The sequence below is a fragment of the Trypanosoma conorhini genome (genome assembly GCF_003719485.1).
Source record: "Trypanosoma conorhini strain 025E chromosome Unknown Tco_14.4_contig_00133, whole genome shotgun sequence".
Classification (NCBI taxonomy): domain Eukaryota; phylum Euglenozoa; class Kinetoplastea; order Trypanosomatida; family Trypanosomatidae; genus Trypanosoma; species Trypanosoma conorhini.
The window spans coordinates 3,309-16,840 of NW_021704222.1; the positions used below are offsets into that span (position 1 = coordinate 3,309).

The 13,532-nt window shown below is 53.6% G+C and overlaps 7 protein-coding genes across 7 annotated transcripts, besides 9 other annotated features; all 7 read right to left on the reverse strand.

Moving 5' to 3' along the window:
* Positions 1-387: 387 nt before the first annotated feature.
* Positions 388-447: a microsatellite.
* A 397-nt stretch (positions 448-844) lies between these two features.
* On the reverse strand, positions 845-2,308 carry Tco025E_03071 (RNA helicase; the record flags this gene model as incomplete). Its single annotated transcript, XM_029369993.1, has 1 exon — positions 845-2,308. One exon carries the CDS (start codon positions 2,306-2,308, stop codon positions 845-847), a length of 1,464 nt encoding a protein of 487 aa, XP_029229856.1.
* A 125-nt stretch (positions 2,309-2,433) lies between these two features.
* Positions 2,434-2,453: a microsatellite.
* Positions 2,454-2,901: 448 nt separating this feature from the next.
* Positions 2,902-2,938: a microsatellite.
* A 132-nt stretch (positions 2,939-3,070) lies between these two features.
* Tco025E_03072 (uncharacterized protein) lies at positions 3,071-5,578 on the reverse strand (the record flags this gene model as incomplete). Its single annotated transcript, XM_029369994.1, has 1 exon — positions 3,071-5,578. One exon carries the CDS (start codon positions 5,576-5,578, stop codon positions 3,071-3,073), a length of 2,508 nt encoding a protein of 835 aa, XP_029229857.1.
* A 410-nt stretch (positions 5,579-5,988) lies between these two features.
* Tco025E_03073 (putative heat shock protein HslVU, ATPase subunit HslU) lies at positions 5,989-6,888 on the reverse strand (the record flags this gene model as incomplete). The annotated part of the gene is made up of 1 exon (XM_029369995.1): positions 5,989-6,888. One exon carries the CDS (start codon positions 6,886-6,888, stop codon positions 5,989-5,991), a length of 900 nt encoding a protein of 299 aa, XP_029229858.1.
* Positions 6,889-7,145: 257 nt separating this feature from the next.
* Positions 7,146-7,217: a microsatellite.
* A 16-nt stretch (positions 7,218-7,233) lies between these two features.
* Tco025E_03074 (pleiotropic regulator 1) lies at positions 7,234-8,565 on the reverse strand (the record flags this gene model as incomplete). The annotated part of the gene is made up of 1 exon (XM_029369996.1): positions 7,234-8,565. One exon carries the CDS (start codon positions 8,563-8,565, stop codon positions 7,234-7,236), a length of 1,332 nt encoding a protein of 443 aa, XP_029229859.1.
* A 289-nt stretch (positions 8,566-8,854) lies between these two features.
* Positions 8,855-9,760, reverse strand: Tco025E_03075 (uncharacterized protein; the record flags this gene model as incomplete). Its single annotated transcript, XM_029369997.1, has 1 exon — positions 8,855-9,760. One exon carries the CDS (start codon positions 9,758-9,760, stop codon positions 8,855-8,857), a length of 906 nt encoding a protein of 301 aa, XP_029229860.1.
* Positions 9,761-9,823: 63 nt separating this feature from the next.
* Positions 9,824-9,881: a microsatellite.
* A 169-nt stretch (positions 9,882-10,050) lies between these two features.
* Positions 10,051-11,946, reverse strand: Tco025E_03076 (200 kDa antigen p200; the record flags this gene model as incomplete). The annotated part of the gene is made up of 1 exon (XM_029369998.1): positions 10,051-11,946. One exon carries the CDS (start codon positions 11,944-11,946, stop codon positions 10,051-10,053), a length of 1,896 nt encoding a protein of 631 aa, XP_029229861.1.
* Positions 11,947-11,986: 40 nt separating this feature from the next.
* Positions 11,987-12,122: a sequence feature (A-rich).
* Positions 12,123-12,176: 54 nt separating this feature from the next.
* Positions 12,177-12,210: a microsatellite.
* Positions 12,211-12,344: 134 nt separating this feature from the next.
* Positions 12,345-12,375: a microsatellite.
* A 6-nt stretch (positions 12,376-12,381) lies between these two features.
* On the reverse strand, positions 12,382-13,341 carry Tco025E_03077 (putative radial spoke protein 3; the record flags this gene model as incomplete). Its single annotated transcript, XM_029369999.1, has 1 exon — positions 12,382-13,341. The coding sequence occupies one exon, from the start codon at positions 13,339-13,341 to the stop codon at positions 12,382-12,384; it is 960 nt and encodes a 319-aa protein (XP_029229862.1).
* A 14-nt stretch (positions 13,342-13,355) lies between these two features.
* Positions 13,356-13,396: a microsatellite.
* Positions 13,397-13,532: the final 136 nt, after the last annotated feature.

Sequence of the window (13,532 nt, forward strand, 5' to 3'; positions counted from 1 at the left end):
ATTTGGTATCGCACAACGCGTTGTCTTTGCAGCCACATCCATGGGTATCTGCCCACGTAGCCAATACATTCATTCACAGAAAAAGAGACGACTCTGGTGCATCCCTGACCACTAAACGCTGACACAAAAAAAAAAGCGTGTGTGCGTGGGTGCGGGGGTGCTGAAAGCGCCTTTACCCAGCATTCCGTCCGGGAAAGGGAGACTTGCCTTGGCTGGGTGGGCCCTCGACGCTCAGGTTTCGTGGCAAGGCATTATAAAAGCAGATTTGGGGGGCAGCGGAAAGACATAAAAAATCCGCGCTATTGGCGGCGACAAAGGGCGACCGCAGAGATGATCCGAGGCAGAAGGGCAGGATGCATTCCGACTTCCCACCCCCCCCCCGCACAGACGCACACGCACACGCACACGCACACGCACACGCACACGCACACGCACACGCACACGCACTAAAAAAAAAAGCACGGCAGTGAGAATAATATGACGCAATGGCCAGTTTTTCCTACTCTAACCACCACGCGCGCAGAAAAGTAGACACCAAGCAAAGTGAAAGAAAAGCCAGCAAAAGAAGGCTGGACCCCGTATCCCACGAATGAACCACGAACATAGGAAAGCAAAAAAAAAAAAGGGGGGGGAACACGCATACACACACATGGACAGAGAGAGAGGACATCACTCCATTCTCTTCAAAACAGAGTGGAAGGGAAAGGAAGAAAGAAACACTCCCAGAAACAAAAACAAAAGAAGACGAGAATACGTACTCTTCGAGACGTATCCCAGGCGCCACCGAAAGGTGGCAGGTTTCCACATCTCCTCTCGCTTCCCCTTTTACCGCCCGTTTTCCTTACTACGGGGCGTGTGTGGTGGATACCGCGGAGGACTTCATTTGCCTCAACTCCTCCTCAACTTCCTCCTTTTCTTTCTGCGCCTTCTTCAACGCCGCACTGCACTGCTGCAGCTTTTCCTCCATTTCCCTTAACCTCATTTCTGCCGTGTGACTACCTCTGCCTTGCGGCGAAGACGTCGCGTCAATGGCAGCCAACAGCTTCTCCGTTTCATCATCTTCGACATCAAGAAAAAGACGGTCCATGTCGTTCGCAATGAAGTCATCTGGGGGATACAAAGGCGGCAAAGGGGTTGACACCGCCCTATAGAGATTGTCCGGCAGCCATTGGCTCCATTTCTCTGCAAACTTGTGAATAATTCGTTCCGTTGCGTGGTACTCGACCTCCAACGGCACCAACACACGACGGATAGCGCGTCGTAAAATAATTCGGCGATGCACCACTTCTTTGGCAGCCTCCATTCCCTCCGGAAGCAGGCACAGCTTCTTGTGTCGCTCCACCACAAGGTCCAAAACGGCAGAAGCGTAGTGCCTGCACCGTTGCAATTTCTTCGTGAGTTTAGCTATTTCCTCCACAATGCCAAGCACCACCTGAACCTTGCGGTCGACTTCGTACATCAATACAGTGAGAGACGACTCCTCACGCCCATCCACGAAAGTTGGGGAACATTTCTTCCACGCCGATGTTTTTTCAACCTCCTCACTGAGTTTCGCTTCTGCGTTGCTGGCTTCCATAACAGCAGGAGCCATGGCTTGCACGCTTTCCAGCATCTTCGCCGCCTCTCGCAGTCTTGCCTCGCCCTTCTGCACCGCAGCATCAAGGTGCTTTCTCTCTGCAAGAGTTGCTAGTGGCACTTCAGGGTCATAGAACAACTTTATGTCTTTCAGTTCCCCTAGCACACGAGGTATATTTTCCTTCGCCGCATTTAACTGAGCGGTGGTAGCTTCAAGGAGTTGAACGCAGGACCCCATCTCCTTTACCATGAGCTCCTGATGTAGTTTTAGAGGGGCATTAAGCGCCAAAATCGCTTGACGCAGGTTCTTCCAGCGCTCTTCCTCATCTGTATGAATACTTTGGCTACCCACAACAGCATGGCCACGCTGGTGGAGCAACTGCTCGGCCAGCAAGTCGGCCACAATGGTCGGCACAAAGAGCAGCAACTTTTGTCCATCCACCACTGTCTCATTGGTTAAAAGGGGCCGCAGCGTGGCGTAGTCAAACACCTCAACGTAGATCTTCCCACTTCTCTCCGTCTCCGTATTGCGTAGTGGGGCGACCTGACAACTGTAGACGCATGACACAATGTCGGAGACAAAGATCTTTGACGACTGGGAGAAACTCCCCGGCGACGACGATGCCAATGAGGAACTGGTGAACACAGGGGAGGACCTCTGGTGCTTCACTTCCACCGGGAATTGGCACCCCGTAGGTGCAAAGACGAGCTGCACTGTAATTGACATTTCCATCCTAAGACGTGGAGGAAGGGTGCCGGTGGAGCTCACCACCCACTCCAGTAAACCGCATAGCAGGTAAAGTGAAGAACAGGAGGAGAGAGAAATAGAGCGAATTAGAAACGGGAGGTGGGGGGTGGAAGAAGAAAGAAAGAAAGAACATCATTGTGAGTGCGCGTCCTTGCGGCAGTCGTGAGGGGGAAAAAAAAAGGAGAGGGGAGGACACATGCAACCTCGGGGTTGCCCTGGAGTCACACATCATCGATGGAACACAAATTTTACCTGGAGCTCGCTGGACGCTTCCCCCCCGCTCTCCCCCACGGATGGCACACGGGTGGGGGAGAGAGGGAGCTCGTCGAGTACGGTGGAAAAAGAGGGAGAAAAGAGAAAAAACGCGGTAGCGCAGAAGAAACACACGCAAAATAAAAAAAGGGGGAAAAACAACAACTCTGTTTTAAAAAAGTGTTTGCTTCCTTGCTACTGCAATCGGGAAAAGAAAACCCCTGTCTCCCCGTCCTTCCCCCAAACTGGCAGGCGTGTGTAAACATCGCCTGCGACACTGCGTAGCGCACCGTGTCATTGGCAGCAATCCCCAACACCGAGCTCGCTCTTTTTTTTTTTTACTCCTTCATTTTTCTTTTCTTTGGGTGCCTGTTGTTGTACTTTTTTGTGGCTGTTTCCTCTTCACAGATCATTTTGACGACAAAGCGATACATGGTCACAGGCAAAGAAAGTAATTACAACGACATCCGTCACCGCACCGCCGCCTCTACAGGCCTAAAAAACATTACACGCATGCTGGATGCGTTGGCCGACACCAAGGTAACGACGAGAATCCTCGACGGAGGTGCCGTACACGTCAAAGGTTACCAGGCGAGTTAGGGAGTTCTGAAGTTTTCCCACGTTTTTGATTTGGCTACACTTTGTGAGTGTGAGGATTTCAAGCTGTAAACAGCGGCATAGTCCCACGATGCCGTCGTCCGAGAGTGTGGTTCGCCCCAAGTGAAGTTCCCGCAATAGATGCAGTTCTCCCAGACAGTTGACGTCCGTCACGTAGCGGCAGTCGCTGAGGTTCAATTTATTTAGGCTGCGACAGCGCGCCAGCCCCACAATCCCCTTGGAGGTGACGCCTGTCTTTGAGAGATCCAACTCCAGCAGCCGGCGCAGGTGTTGGAGACGATTTACATCCGTCACCTCAACGCACTCCGCCAGCACCAGTTTCTCCAACGTCACACAGCGCGCCACAAAGGCGATGGACTCATTCGTTATTTTGATATTCCGCACCAGGAGTTCTGTAAGGGAAGGGAGTTGTGCGACTGCGCTCAGCTCCGTGATGCAGGGGCAATGTTGCAGGTCGAGACGTCGCAGGGAATGACAGTGCACCAGGAGGCCGCGGATGCCGCCGTCCGTGATGTTGCTCTTCTTCAGCAAAAGCTCCAGCAGGCGGGGGGCCTCCAGCGGACCCACCAACCCGAGCCGTTTGCAGTCGGCAAGCGACACCTCCCGCACGGACCCGCTGCCTCCCAGACCGGCCACGTCCACGACATTCGTACGATCCGCCGTCACATACTTCAACGCACGCAGGGGGCGAAGGAACTCAAGGTGAGTAATAAGGAAGCATGCACCAAGGTTAATCCGCTCTAACGAGGTGCACTGTGAGACATCAGATACCCCCTCATCGGTAACGTACGTTCCAAAAATATCCAACGACCTGAGCGCCTTCAACTCCCGCAAGCAGCGGACGTCGGTCAAAAACAGACAGTGACGAAGTGAAAGGAACTCCAACTGCTTACAATGAACCAGCGGAATAATGTTGGCGTCCACCACTTCTGTGCCCTCCAGGTTCAGGCTGAGCAGGTTTACCAGCGACTCCACGAAGTGCGCATCCGTCACAAGGCGACAATCCCGCAATGAGAGAAAAGTCAGCGCCGTACATTGTCGCAGCGGCCGCGTCCCGGCATCATTTAAGCCGGTATCAGCAAGATCCAAGTGCCTAAGGGAGAGTAAGCCCTCGACAAAGGATGCATCGTTTACGCCGCTACAGGAAACAACATGGAGCTCCTCCAGCTGCTCACACACCCGCAGCACCTGGAGCTCAGGGCTTCTCACATGCGTTCTTGACAAATCCAAGGACCGAAGGGACGTCAAGGCACGAATCCAGTGCACATCCGACACGCAGCGACACGACACGAGCTTGAGGCGCCGTAGCTGACGACAGCTCGTTAGCGCCGCGCAGCCCACATCCGTGACCCAGTTCTCTGTGAGGTCCAACTCAATCAGGCTATCAAGGGCCGAGAGCGGCTCCACGGTGGACAGGCGATGCAACGAGACAAGTCGGAGCTCCACCAAATTCTTGCAGTTACCTAAACTTCGGATTCCATCATCGGAAACTCGGTTCCGTGCAACATTGAGCGTTCGCAGACTAGCTAAGGGTTCAAGGCAATTAAGGCTATGAAGCTTCATGCAATTATCAAGCTGGATGTGTTGCAGTGAGGTGCAACGACAGATGGGGACGAGCCCCTCCTCTGTGATGCCCAAGTTTAGTAGACACAGCTCCGTCAACCTTTGAAGGGAGGCAAAACACTCCAGCGACTTCAGGCCTCGGCATGAATCCACCACAACACGCTCTAGACTAACACACTCGGAGAAATACAGCATCATCGTTTCACTCAGTGGTGTACTGGAGAGGGTGAGGTGACGCAGCTTTGACAGGACCCCGAGACTTGTGACGCCGGAGATGTAAAACTTCGAGACCTCACGCTTCTCTGTGGCGCGGTTGTTGAGGATCGGCGTCACCCCGCGGATACTCACCTCCGAGTCACTGAAGCACTGGCGGACCGTGAGTGTCTCTAACTCGCGGCATGTCGTCATGGCATGCATCACGTCACACGCCACGACCGAGTTGAGCAGCTTCACCTCCTGCAGATTCAAACTTTTCCTGAGACGTTGAAATAACGGGAAGTGCTGTCTATCAATGCGATCCAGCACAAGCGAGACGGCGCCATACCTCTGGAACCACCAAAGGTTGAGGGCCTGTAGCTCAAAGCTGTCAGACACGCCCAGCTTGAGCACTAACTCATCATGGCCTTGGCTCCGCCTGCTGCGGGAAGAGCGACAACGGCACGAGACATGAACATTCCCGAGAAGGTACCCGACGAGCTCCGCCTCAAAGCGGACAGAGGGGCTAACCACCACAAGAGCCAGCGGGACACGTTGCCCCATGTACGCCATGACGGAGGTAAGCGCCGGCGACACCCGCGGCGAAGTTGCCAATCCCGGGTCCATCCCCTTGCCGCTAATCCTACTTGCGCCTTGGGTTCCACCACGAGGACCCAACTCGTTTCGGCCCCCGCCCCAACTTGCACACATACACTCAGGGCGAGAGTTACAACGCAACGGCAGAAGCAAAGGAGGGGAGGGGGGGGGAAGGGAAAAAAGAATCCCTACCCCAAAGAAAGAAAAAGAAAATATACAAACGAAATACATAGTGGAAGTAGAAGCAACTCCAGAGAAACTGAACCAAACGAGGATGACGGAAAAGCCATATAAGCACACTTGTGTATCTCCACATGTGTGGCAGCAGCCTATATACACAAAGCACACCTCCAACAGAAGGAAATAAAGTTTTGAGTTATGAGATTCCTTTTTTTTTTATTTTCCGTTTTAAAGGAGAACGGAAATACGCAGGCAAAACGTTAGTCATGCCTCAGTGAGTCAACAAAGGACATCAACTTCTCCAAAGCGGATGCCTCAAACGCCAGTTGTTCAAAGAGAGGACAGGACAAGATTGTTTGGGTGCCACTAACATCAGAGGATATCATCAGCAGGGATTCGGCCACCGATGGACGTCGCAGTCGAACAGCCTGCTGATATGGTCCAAAGAGGACCACGGCCACTAAAAAGAGCAACAAGTTTTCAAGTTTTGACGCCCAGTAATAACAGAGAACAGCGACTCGCACACGGAGGCTGCCCTGCTGCTGTTGAAAGTCTCTAACACTCAGCCTCGAGGTACCGACCCAGTGGGCGACAGAACCACGGACTTTTTGCACAATTCGCCTCCAGAGCGGGGGCTCTTTGATATTTCTTTGCAGATACGCCCCAAGAAGTTCATCTGGAAGCCCCTCGGCGGCACTTGCAGTATTCATCACCGACTGCGACAGCGCCGTCTCAAGAAGCATTACTTTTGCACCCCCGCTATTCCCCACGACGCCGTAACTCTTCAAATCCTCATACCAGTAGCTAAGCCCAATCGCACTGTTGGCGTTCTGCCCGTCGTAAACGAAAAGGACGCCGTCAAAAGACATGAGACTGATGGGAAATTGACTGCTGGGACCAAAATTGCGATTACCACCGAGTTCAATGAATGCAACACAAGGCGCCTCAATTTGACCTCTTGAAGCAAACGCCGAAGTGTGCTGGTGGTTGCCAAGAACCACTTCCACATGAAACCCAGTTGTAGGACCCCATGTGGAGCCGAAGGCGTCTTCACCCGGAACAGCTACTTGACGCAGGCGCCGCAAAAGTAGCGTCTTACCTACGCCGGTATCACCAACGACAAGGACGCGGAGCAGATTCGGATTGCTTGGCGCCGTCATACCCTGTGAGGAAGAAGAAGAGAAAGAAATGCCTCTCTCCCCCTCTACGGACAGAAAAGAAAAAGGAGGCTAAATAAATACAAAAGAAAAAAAGGAACCCCCTCCCCCCTTTTTCCCCCGTGTATGTGTTCCACCGTACTTGTTTGCCGTCCCTACCGCTTTCCGAGAAGTTAAGGTGCAATAAAGAAGCAAAAACAGCACGCATTTAAGGAGGAGGCAAGAATAGCGTCAAACAGGTTAACCCAAGAATCCTCTACCTTTTTCGTTCTTTTTTTCTTCTTCTTTCTCTCGACATCATCGTTACATTCTTGTTGTTGTTGTTTCTTTTTTCCCCGTGTCTCAATTTTACGCTTTGGCGCGCCAGATCTTCACACTCTTGTCACTCTCCGCGGTGATCATGCGCGAGCCTGAAGCGTCAAACACGACACAGTTAATGCCACCTTCGCCGGGGAGCGTGCCTGGAACGGACTTTGTCTTTCCCAGCTGATACGGCGGACGACGCGGATGCCCCCAGTCATAAAATGCCAGCCTTCCCTCCTGGCTCCCCACCACAAGCACATTGCGGGGGCTAAAGGCGCAGCAGCTCCAGCGGTACCCAGGCGCGTCCTCATCATTGTTACCGTCACCAGCGGCTGTCGTGGGAGCGTTGAAAAGAAACTCCCCCTTTGGAAGGGACCAGACGCGGACGTGGTCAGCCCCGCAGGAGGCCAATGTTCCTTGACGGTTGATAGCAAGTCCTCGTACAGGTTTCTTGTGCCGGGTCAGGCGAGTAAAGGCAATTCCGGAGGCGATGTCCCACAAGTAAATCATGCCATCGCTCCCTCCAGAGATGACTTGTGGATCGGCCTGTTGTACGGCTAGAGACATGACACTGTCATTGTGGCCCAGAAGAAGATGCACACAGGAGCGAGTGCGTATATCCCACACCCGCACAGTTTTATCTCTTCCACCACTTAACACAATATCCAGCGAAGGATGTGCACTGACGCAATGAACGGAACCTTTGTGTCCATGAAAGTCCCGTATAATTTCATTCCGTTCAAGATCCCAACATTTCACCGAGTGGTCGTCGCCCGCACTAAACATGTAGGGTGACAGCGTACTCAGTGAGACAGCCCGCACGGCCTCCTTGTGCCCTGTAAGATTAAGTTTAAGCACCCCCGTCGTAAGATCCCAGACCTTCACCACGGCGTCGCCACCACCTGTTACGAACCACGAGTTATTTGGTTCTACCGCGGCGCACCAAACCCAGCCTCGGTGGCCCACCAACACCTTTGACAGCTTCCACATTGGAGGCGGCACATACGCATCCTCCCGCTCGCCCCCCGCCACTGCGGTAGAGACGGATGTCATGCGGCTCTTCAACACCTTCGGATCGATGGAGATAACAGCATCCTCCCCACGCACACGCTTCGGCGCCATGGCTACCTCACTCTCACCACGCTGCTTTGTAGTTGGAAGAAGCATCAGCGCGTTTCCACTTCCTCCCTCAGCCCCTTCCTCCATTGTGGTGGCCGGGGGCGGCGCACTTTGCGGGTATTCTGCGCGAAGGAGTGCGTGTTTTCGCATGGCCCAACCGGGGTCTGTCGTTTGTGGCACGCCAAGCAGAGCCACACCTCGCATCTCGCGTGCGGTGTGGGCGTTCTCCCACACCAACTCGCCTACGCCGCTCTGCATCTTTCGCCGCAGCGTCACAACTCCCTCGCACTTTTGCAAAGGCAGATGTTGATGAAAAACAAAGGCGCCGCAACGGGGCAGGAGGTAAAGAGAATGAGATGTTTGCGGTCAATGCCGTTCACCAAGAATAAGAGAGCGACGCACACAGGCACATCCAATCCACATAGGGATAACGGAACAAAAAAAACGGCAAAAAGAATCAGAGTGAAGCCAATCACATTTCACCAGCTCCACTTTTTTCTTGTCGGTTTGCTTGTCCTTGCGGAATCTTCCTCTTTACACAAAGCCGCTACTCTCCTTTCGCTTCCGCAGCATCGTTGCAGTCGTGAGTGTCCTTTGCTGCCGCAGTGTCATGCGCTTCTTCGGCCTCCTCTTCACGGACCAGCTCCGAGATGGCAGCAGGATCTGAATCTGGCGCATTTGCCTCGCGCCACTTACTCTTGCGCACCTCCAAGTCATCCGCTAGCCCGTCCAGGGCGGTGTTCTTAAACAGCTCCGTCAAAAGTGTCTTTGTATACAACACTGGCATATACCCGTCACTTACCATAGCTGCATACACCTTCAGCGCCGGCGCATAGGCGGAGGCCGCGGCACAAGCACCGAGCACGGTATTGTATGTGACCTCGTTTGGACGAACATTTAGCGGGTTGCGCATCTCATTAAGAAGCTCCACCGCGGGTTTCCAGGCCGCCGCACGATGACACCCCTCGATTGCAGCGGTGTATGTAAAGACATTGGGTGCGATGCAAAGCTCATCGCACTCCCGCAAAATTTTTATAGCCCTCTCCCATTGCCCAGCACGGGCACACGCAGTCACCAACGCCGTCATTGTCCGCACATTCGGGGCAACATCTGCCAGCCTCATGTGAGCATACATCCGTAGCGCAACGTCCGGCTTCTGTGCAGCGGCACATGCGCTAATAAGGGCGGTGTAAGTGTAAACATTAGGTTTCACATCGCTCTTCACCATGCGTGTGAAGACAGACATCGCCGCCTCCCACTTCCCTGCGCGGCCACAAGCACTAATAACGGTGGTGTAGTGAAACACATTGCTCTGCACTATGTTTGCCTGTTGCAGTTGCGTCAATGTGGCCATGGCGCTTTCCCAATTACCCGCTTTAGAGAGTGCGACGAGTTCGTCTGTTAGCCAACGTGAAGCCCATCCGGCAAGTCTGGCCTGTGAGAGCGTCGCCATACGTTACTAGGCTTAGGATCTCACATGTGCGCGTGTTCAAAGGCGTGACAGGGCAAACCCCCCACATCACCACCACCACCAAAAAAAAACAACAACAACAACAGCAGGAGCAATAAGAACAGCGGTGCGAAGGTGAAGCAAGCTGGCGTGACAACAGTGGCAGACTGAGGAAGACGACATCCATAGAAGGCACCCAGGCCTGCTCCAAGGAATCTGCATCCCCTGTCCCCCCTTTTTTTCCCTTTATCACCCTCACCTATTATTTTTGTTTTTTCCTTTGTTGACTATCCTCATCGCAAACGGGACCTAGCAGGACTCTCTGCCAGCTTTCCCCGAAGTGCCATGAGAATTTCGTTCTTGCTGTAGGGGTCGACATGACGGTGGCCGCCACCTTTCTCCCCACCGTTCGTCTTCGGCTCATCCCACCTCGGGCTCAACCCCTGAGAACGCGTTCCACGACCGCTAGACAAGTTAAACGGCGTGATGACGGTGGTGTTGGCCCCGTTGCAACGAAGGCCCCGCCCGAGGTTGTTGTACCTCGACTCCTGCTCCCGGAGCCGTCGCTGCGCCTCAGCCTGGCGTTGCAAATACGCCGCCACCCCTGACACGCGTGCTTCCACCGGCTGCTGCGTAACACGGGTGGCTTGTACTTGGCGCCGATGCAAGTACTCGTCCGTACAGGTCCGAGGGCGAAAAGTGCAGGCGCAGAGCTCCTCCATCGCTAGTCGCTGCTTCTGCTCGCGTAGTTGCGCTTCTCGCTCCTCCAGGGCCCGCCTTTGTCGGTCATAAAACTCAGCAGCCGCCTCTGGATGGATAACTTTGGAATTGCGTGGTGCGTTTCCTCCATCCTCTTCTTTTCCCTCCAGAGAGGCCGCGTCAAACATAGATTGATGACCGGCGTGGCGGCTACGGGGAGCAGACGCGAGCCGCTTCACCACATCCGCTTCACGTTGGGTGCGGGCAATAACGTAGGCGGTTCCAGGTGCCAACTGCGGGCGAAAAGGACACTCGCGAGCCTTGACATGGTCTTCCAGGCGTTTCTTCGCCTCGGTTCGCATCTCCTGCGCGCCCAGGTAGAGTCGCTCTACCTGTCGATCTATCATCGCCTGGCTGACCCGTGGCACCTCGGCACGTTCACCCTCTTCAAGGGCAGCAATGAGGTTTCGCTGATGCTCCTCCTTGACACGTTGATAAATCTTTTGTCTTCTAACAAAATCTTGCCGGAATAAACCTCTATGCTGTCCATGGTGAATCCACCTCTCCGTAAACGGGTTGGTGGTAGGCTTGTACAGGCCATTGGACTCTCTTCCTTGTCGCTGCACCGTCTCCGCCTGACGCTGCTGCTGACGACGCATACCTTCCTCATAGAGAGCTAAACCACGGTCACGCACATTATTATTCGCCTTCAACGTACGATCAATGGCGTCCGAGGTGGTACACACCTTGGGACGGAAGCTGTGCTCCTTAAGCAAGGCCTGCCGTGCCACCGCACGCTGCATCTCACGCTCTATAAGGAACCGTTTGGAACGTTTTGCAATGTCACTTTGGGGGTTCTCCCCTGAAGCACTGCTGTGGGCCCGCCGGACCGCAGCTCTTTGACGCAACTCTTCAATCTCCTTTTGCTGCCTTTGTAGCTGCAACAGACGACGACTTTGCTCAACGGACCTGCCATAGTGCAGCAGTCTCTCCTCCACAGGAATCCTCGCCTCACTTGAGGCAAACGGTACAAGCTGCTCCGGGACGGAGTTCACCCGCGGGCGGAACGCATGTTGCAATGCCTCCTCCTCACTTCGCCTTTTTTCTTCAGTAAGTAACGTTAGCCTGGCCTCACGCTCCTTCGCACGGTGCGCAAGACGCTCAAATACAGGCACATGTCTTTGTTTGTGTCCTGCAGAGACGAAATCCTTGGGGGGCTCGTTCTCACGGCCGCGTGGCGTGCCCAAGCGGGGCTGAAAGGTGCACTCCTTCTTCAGCTCCTCCTGCAACAATCTCTCCCGCTCGTAGACTTTCACGGCCCGGAGTCGCTCCTCCAGCAGATGGCGCTCCCAGGAGCCCAACGGATAATGCGCCAACGCCGGCGGTTCTGTCGCCGGCCGCATCTCCGCCTCACCGGGGCAGTCCACACCACTGCTTCCCTGCGAGAGGTTACGGACGGTCGTGGGCGCATCGTCGGTCGCGTAAGACATTGTCTGCACACGCCCCAGCCGCCCCTGTTCGCTCGATGCCGAAGAGAAAGAAAGAAGGAAAGAGAGAGAGATGAGGGCAAGCAAGAAGCAAGGAAAAGATTGAAAATAATAAAAATTGCCAAAAGGGGCGCAAGAGATAAAAACAAAAAGCAAGAAGAAACCAAAGGAAAAAAAAACACCGCCTATTTTGATGCGCACCTGGAGACGTGTCTCTTTCCGCTCGGGGGATGACACACACGCACACACAGAAATAAATACATACACGGAAAGACGCCCAGTGAAGCTCGCAACGACGGGCAGGACATTGTTAGGAAACAAATGAAATAATAATAATAAAAAAAAAGGATTGTTCCCTTTAATTTACATAGTGGATGGAAAAAAAAATAAGTGTCCATCAGATATATATATATATATGTATATATATATATAAATAAACTACGCTGCGGTGGATTTGATTACATTTTGGGCAAACGCTGAGGCTTGCAAAACCGACTTTCGTTTTTTTTCATCCTCGACGGCCTTTATTTTTTGCTGTTCCAGTTGCTTATTGCGCTTCTCTTCCTCTTGGAAGATAAACTGTACGATGGCCTCAACGTGCTCAGCTTCCGCTGCCTTTAGCACACGTCTCCGCTCGTCACAGGTATCATTGAAATAGCTCACTGTTACATGTGTACACCCCGTGTGCTCCTTGACAAGCTCCATCACGCGGTCGACCTCCTCGGCGGCGGGTTTGTACTGGGCATGGTGCGCCAACATGAGTAGTAGCGGCACCTTGATCAGACCGAGTGTCTTTCGCAGCGTTTCCGTGTCGTTGCGGAAGCAGGGGCACCATACAGCCTCCTGCAGGGTCGGGTATCCCCCGCTGGCGAGACGGGCAGGGGTGACGGGGATATCGTACTGGTTTACCATCGCGCGGGAGTCCTCATGTCGACCCTCTGCAATGAGCTTCGCAACGAATTCCTTGCGTTCGGCCTCGCCCTCTGGGGTGAAGAGCGGCACCTCGGGATCGCACACCACTCCGTACAGTATGACGCGGGTGATGAACTCGACGTTGCGCCCGTTCTCAAGTAGTTCAAACACCACCTGGGCCCCTGTACTCGTCCCGAAGAGGGCAACCTCCTCCATGTCGTACTCCTTCACAAGGATGTCGAGAAGATCGTCCACGTCTTCAGCGTCGTGAACGTGGTCTTGCGCCCCGTACCCGACGCGGCTGCTCGCGAGCTCCATTTGCGCGAACTGCCATTCCCCCTCAAGCATGTTCACCAGCTCTGGGAAGTAGCCAAAGGTGAGGAAAGACTCACTTTGCCCCCCGATCCACAAGATGCAGCGTCGGGCACTCTCTCCCATCACAAAGACAGGGAGTTTGCAGTAGGGGTCTTTATAAAAAGTGAGCATCGAGCCTGCATACATTTTTATTTTATTTTTTATTTTATTTTTTTTTCTTTATTTTCTATTCACCCAAGCTGATACAACTAGGAGAGTTAGTGGAGGCTAGTACGTCTGTAAACGTCACTATCGCCGGCAATATGCAGAGGAGGAGAGAAACACAAAAAGCCCAAAAGGTAAGAGCAACGAAAAAAAAAAAA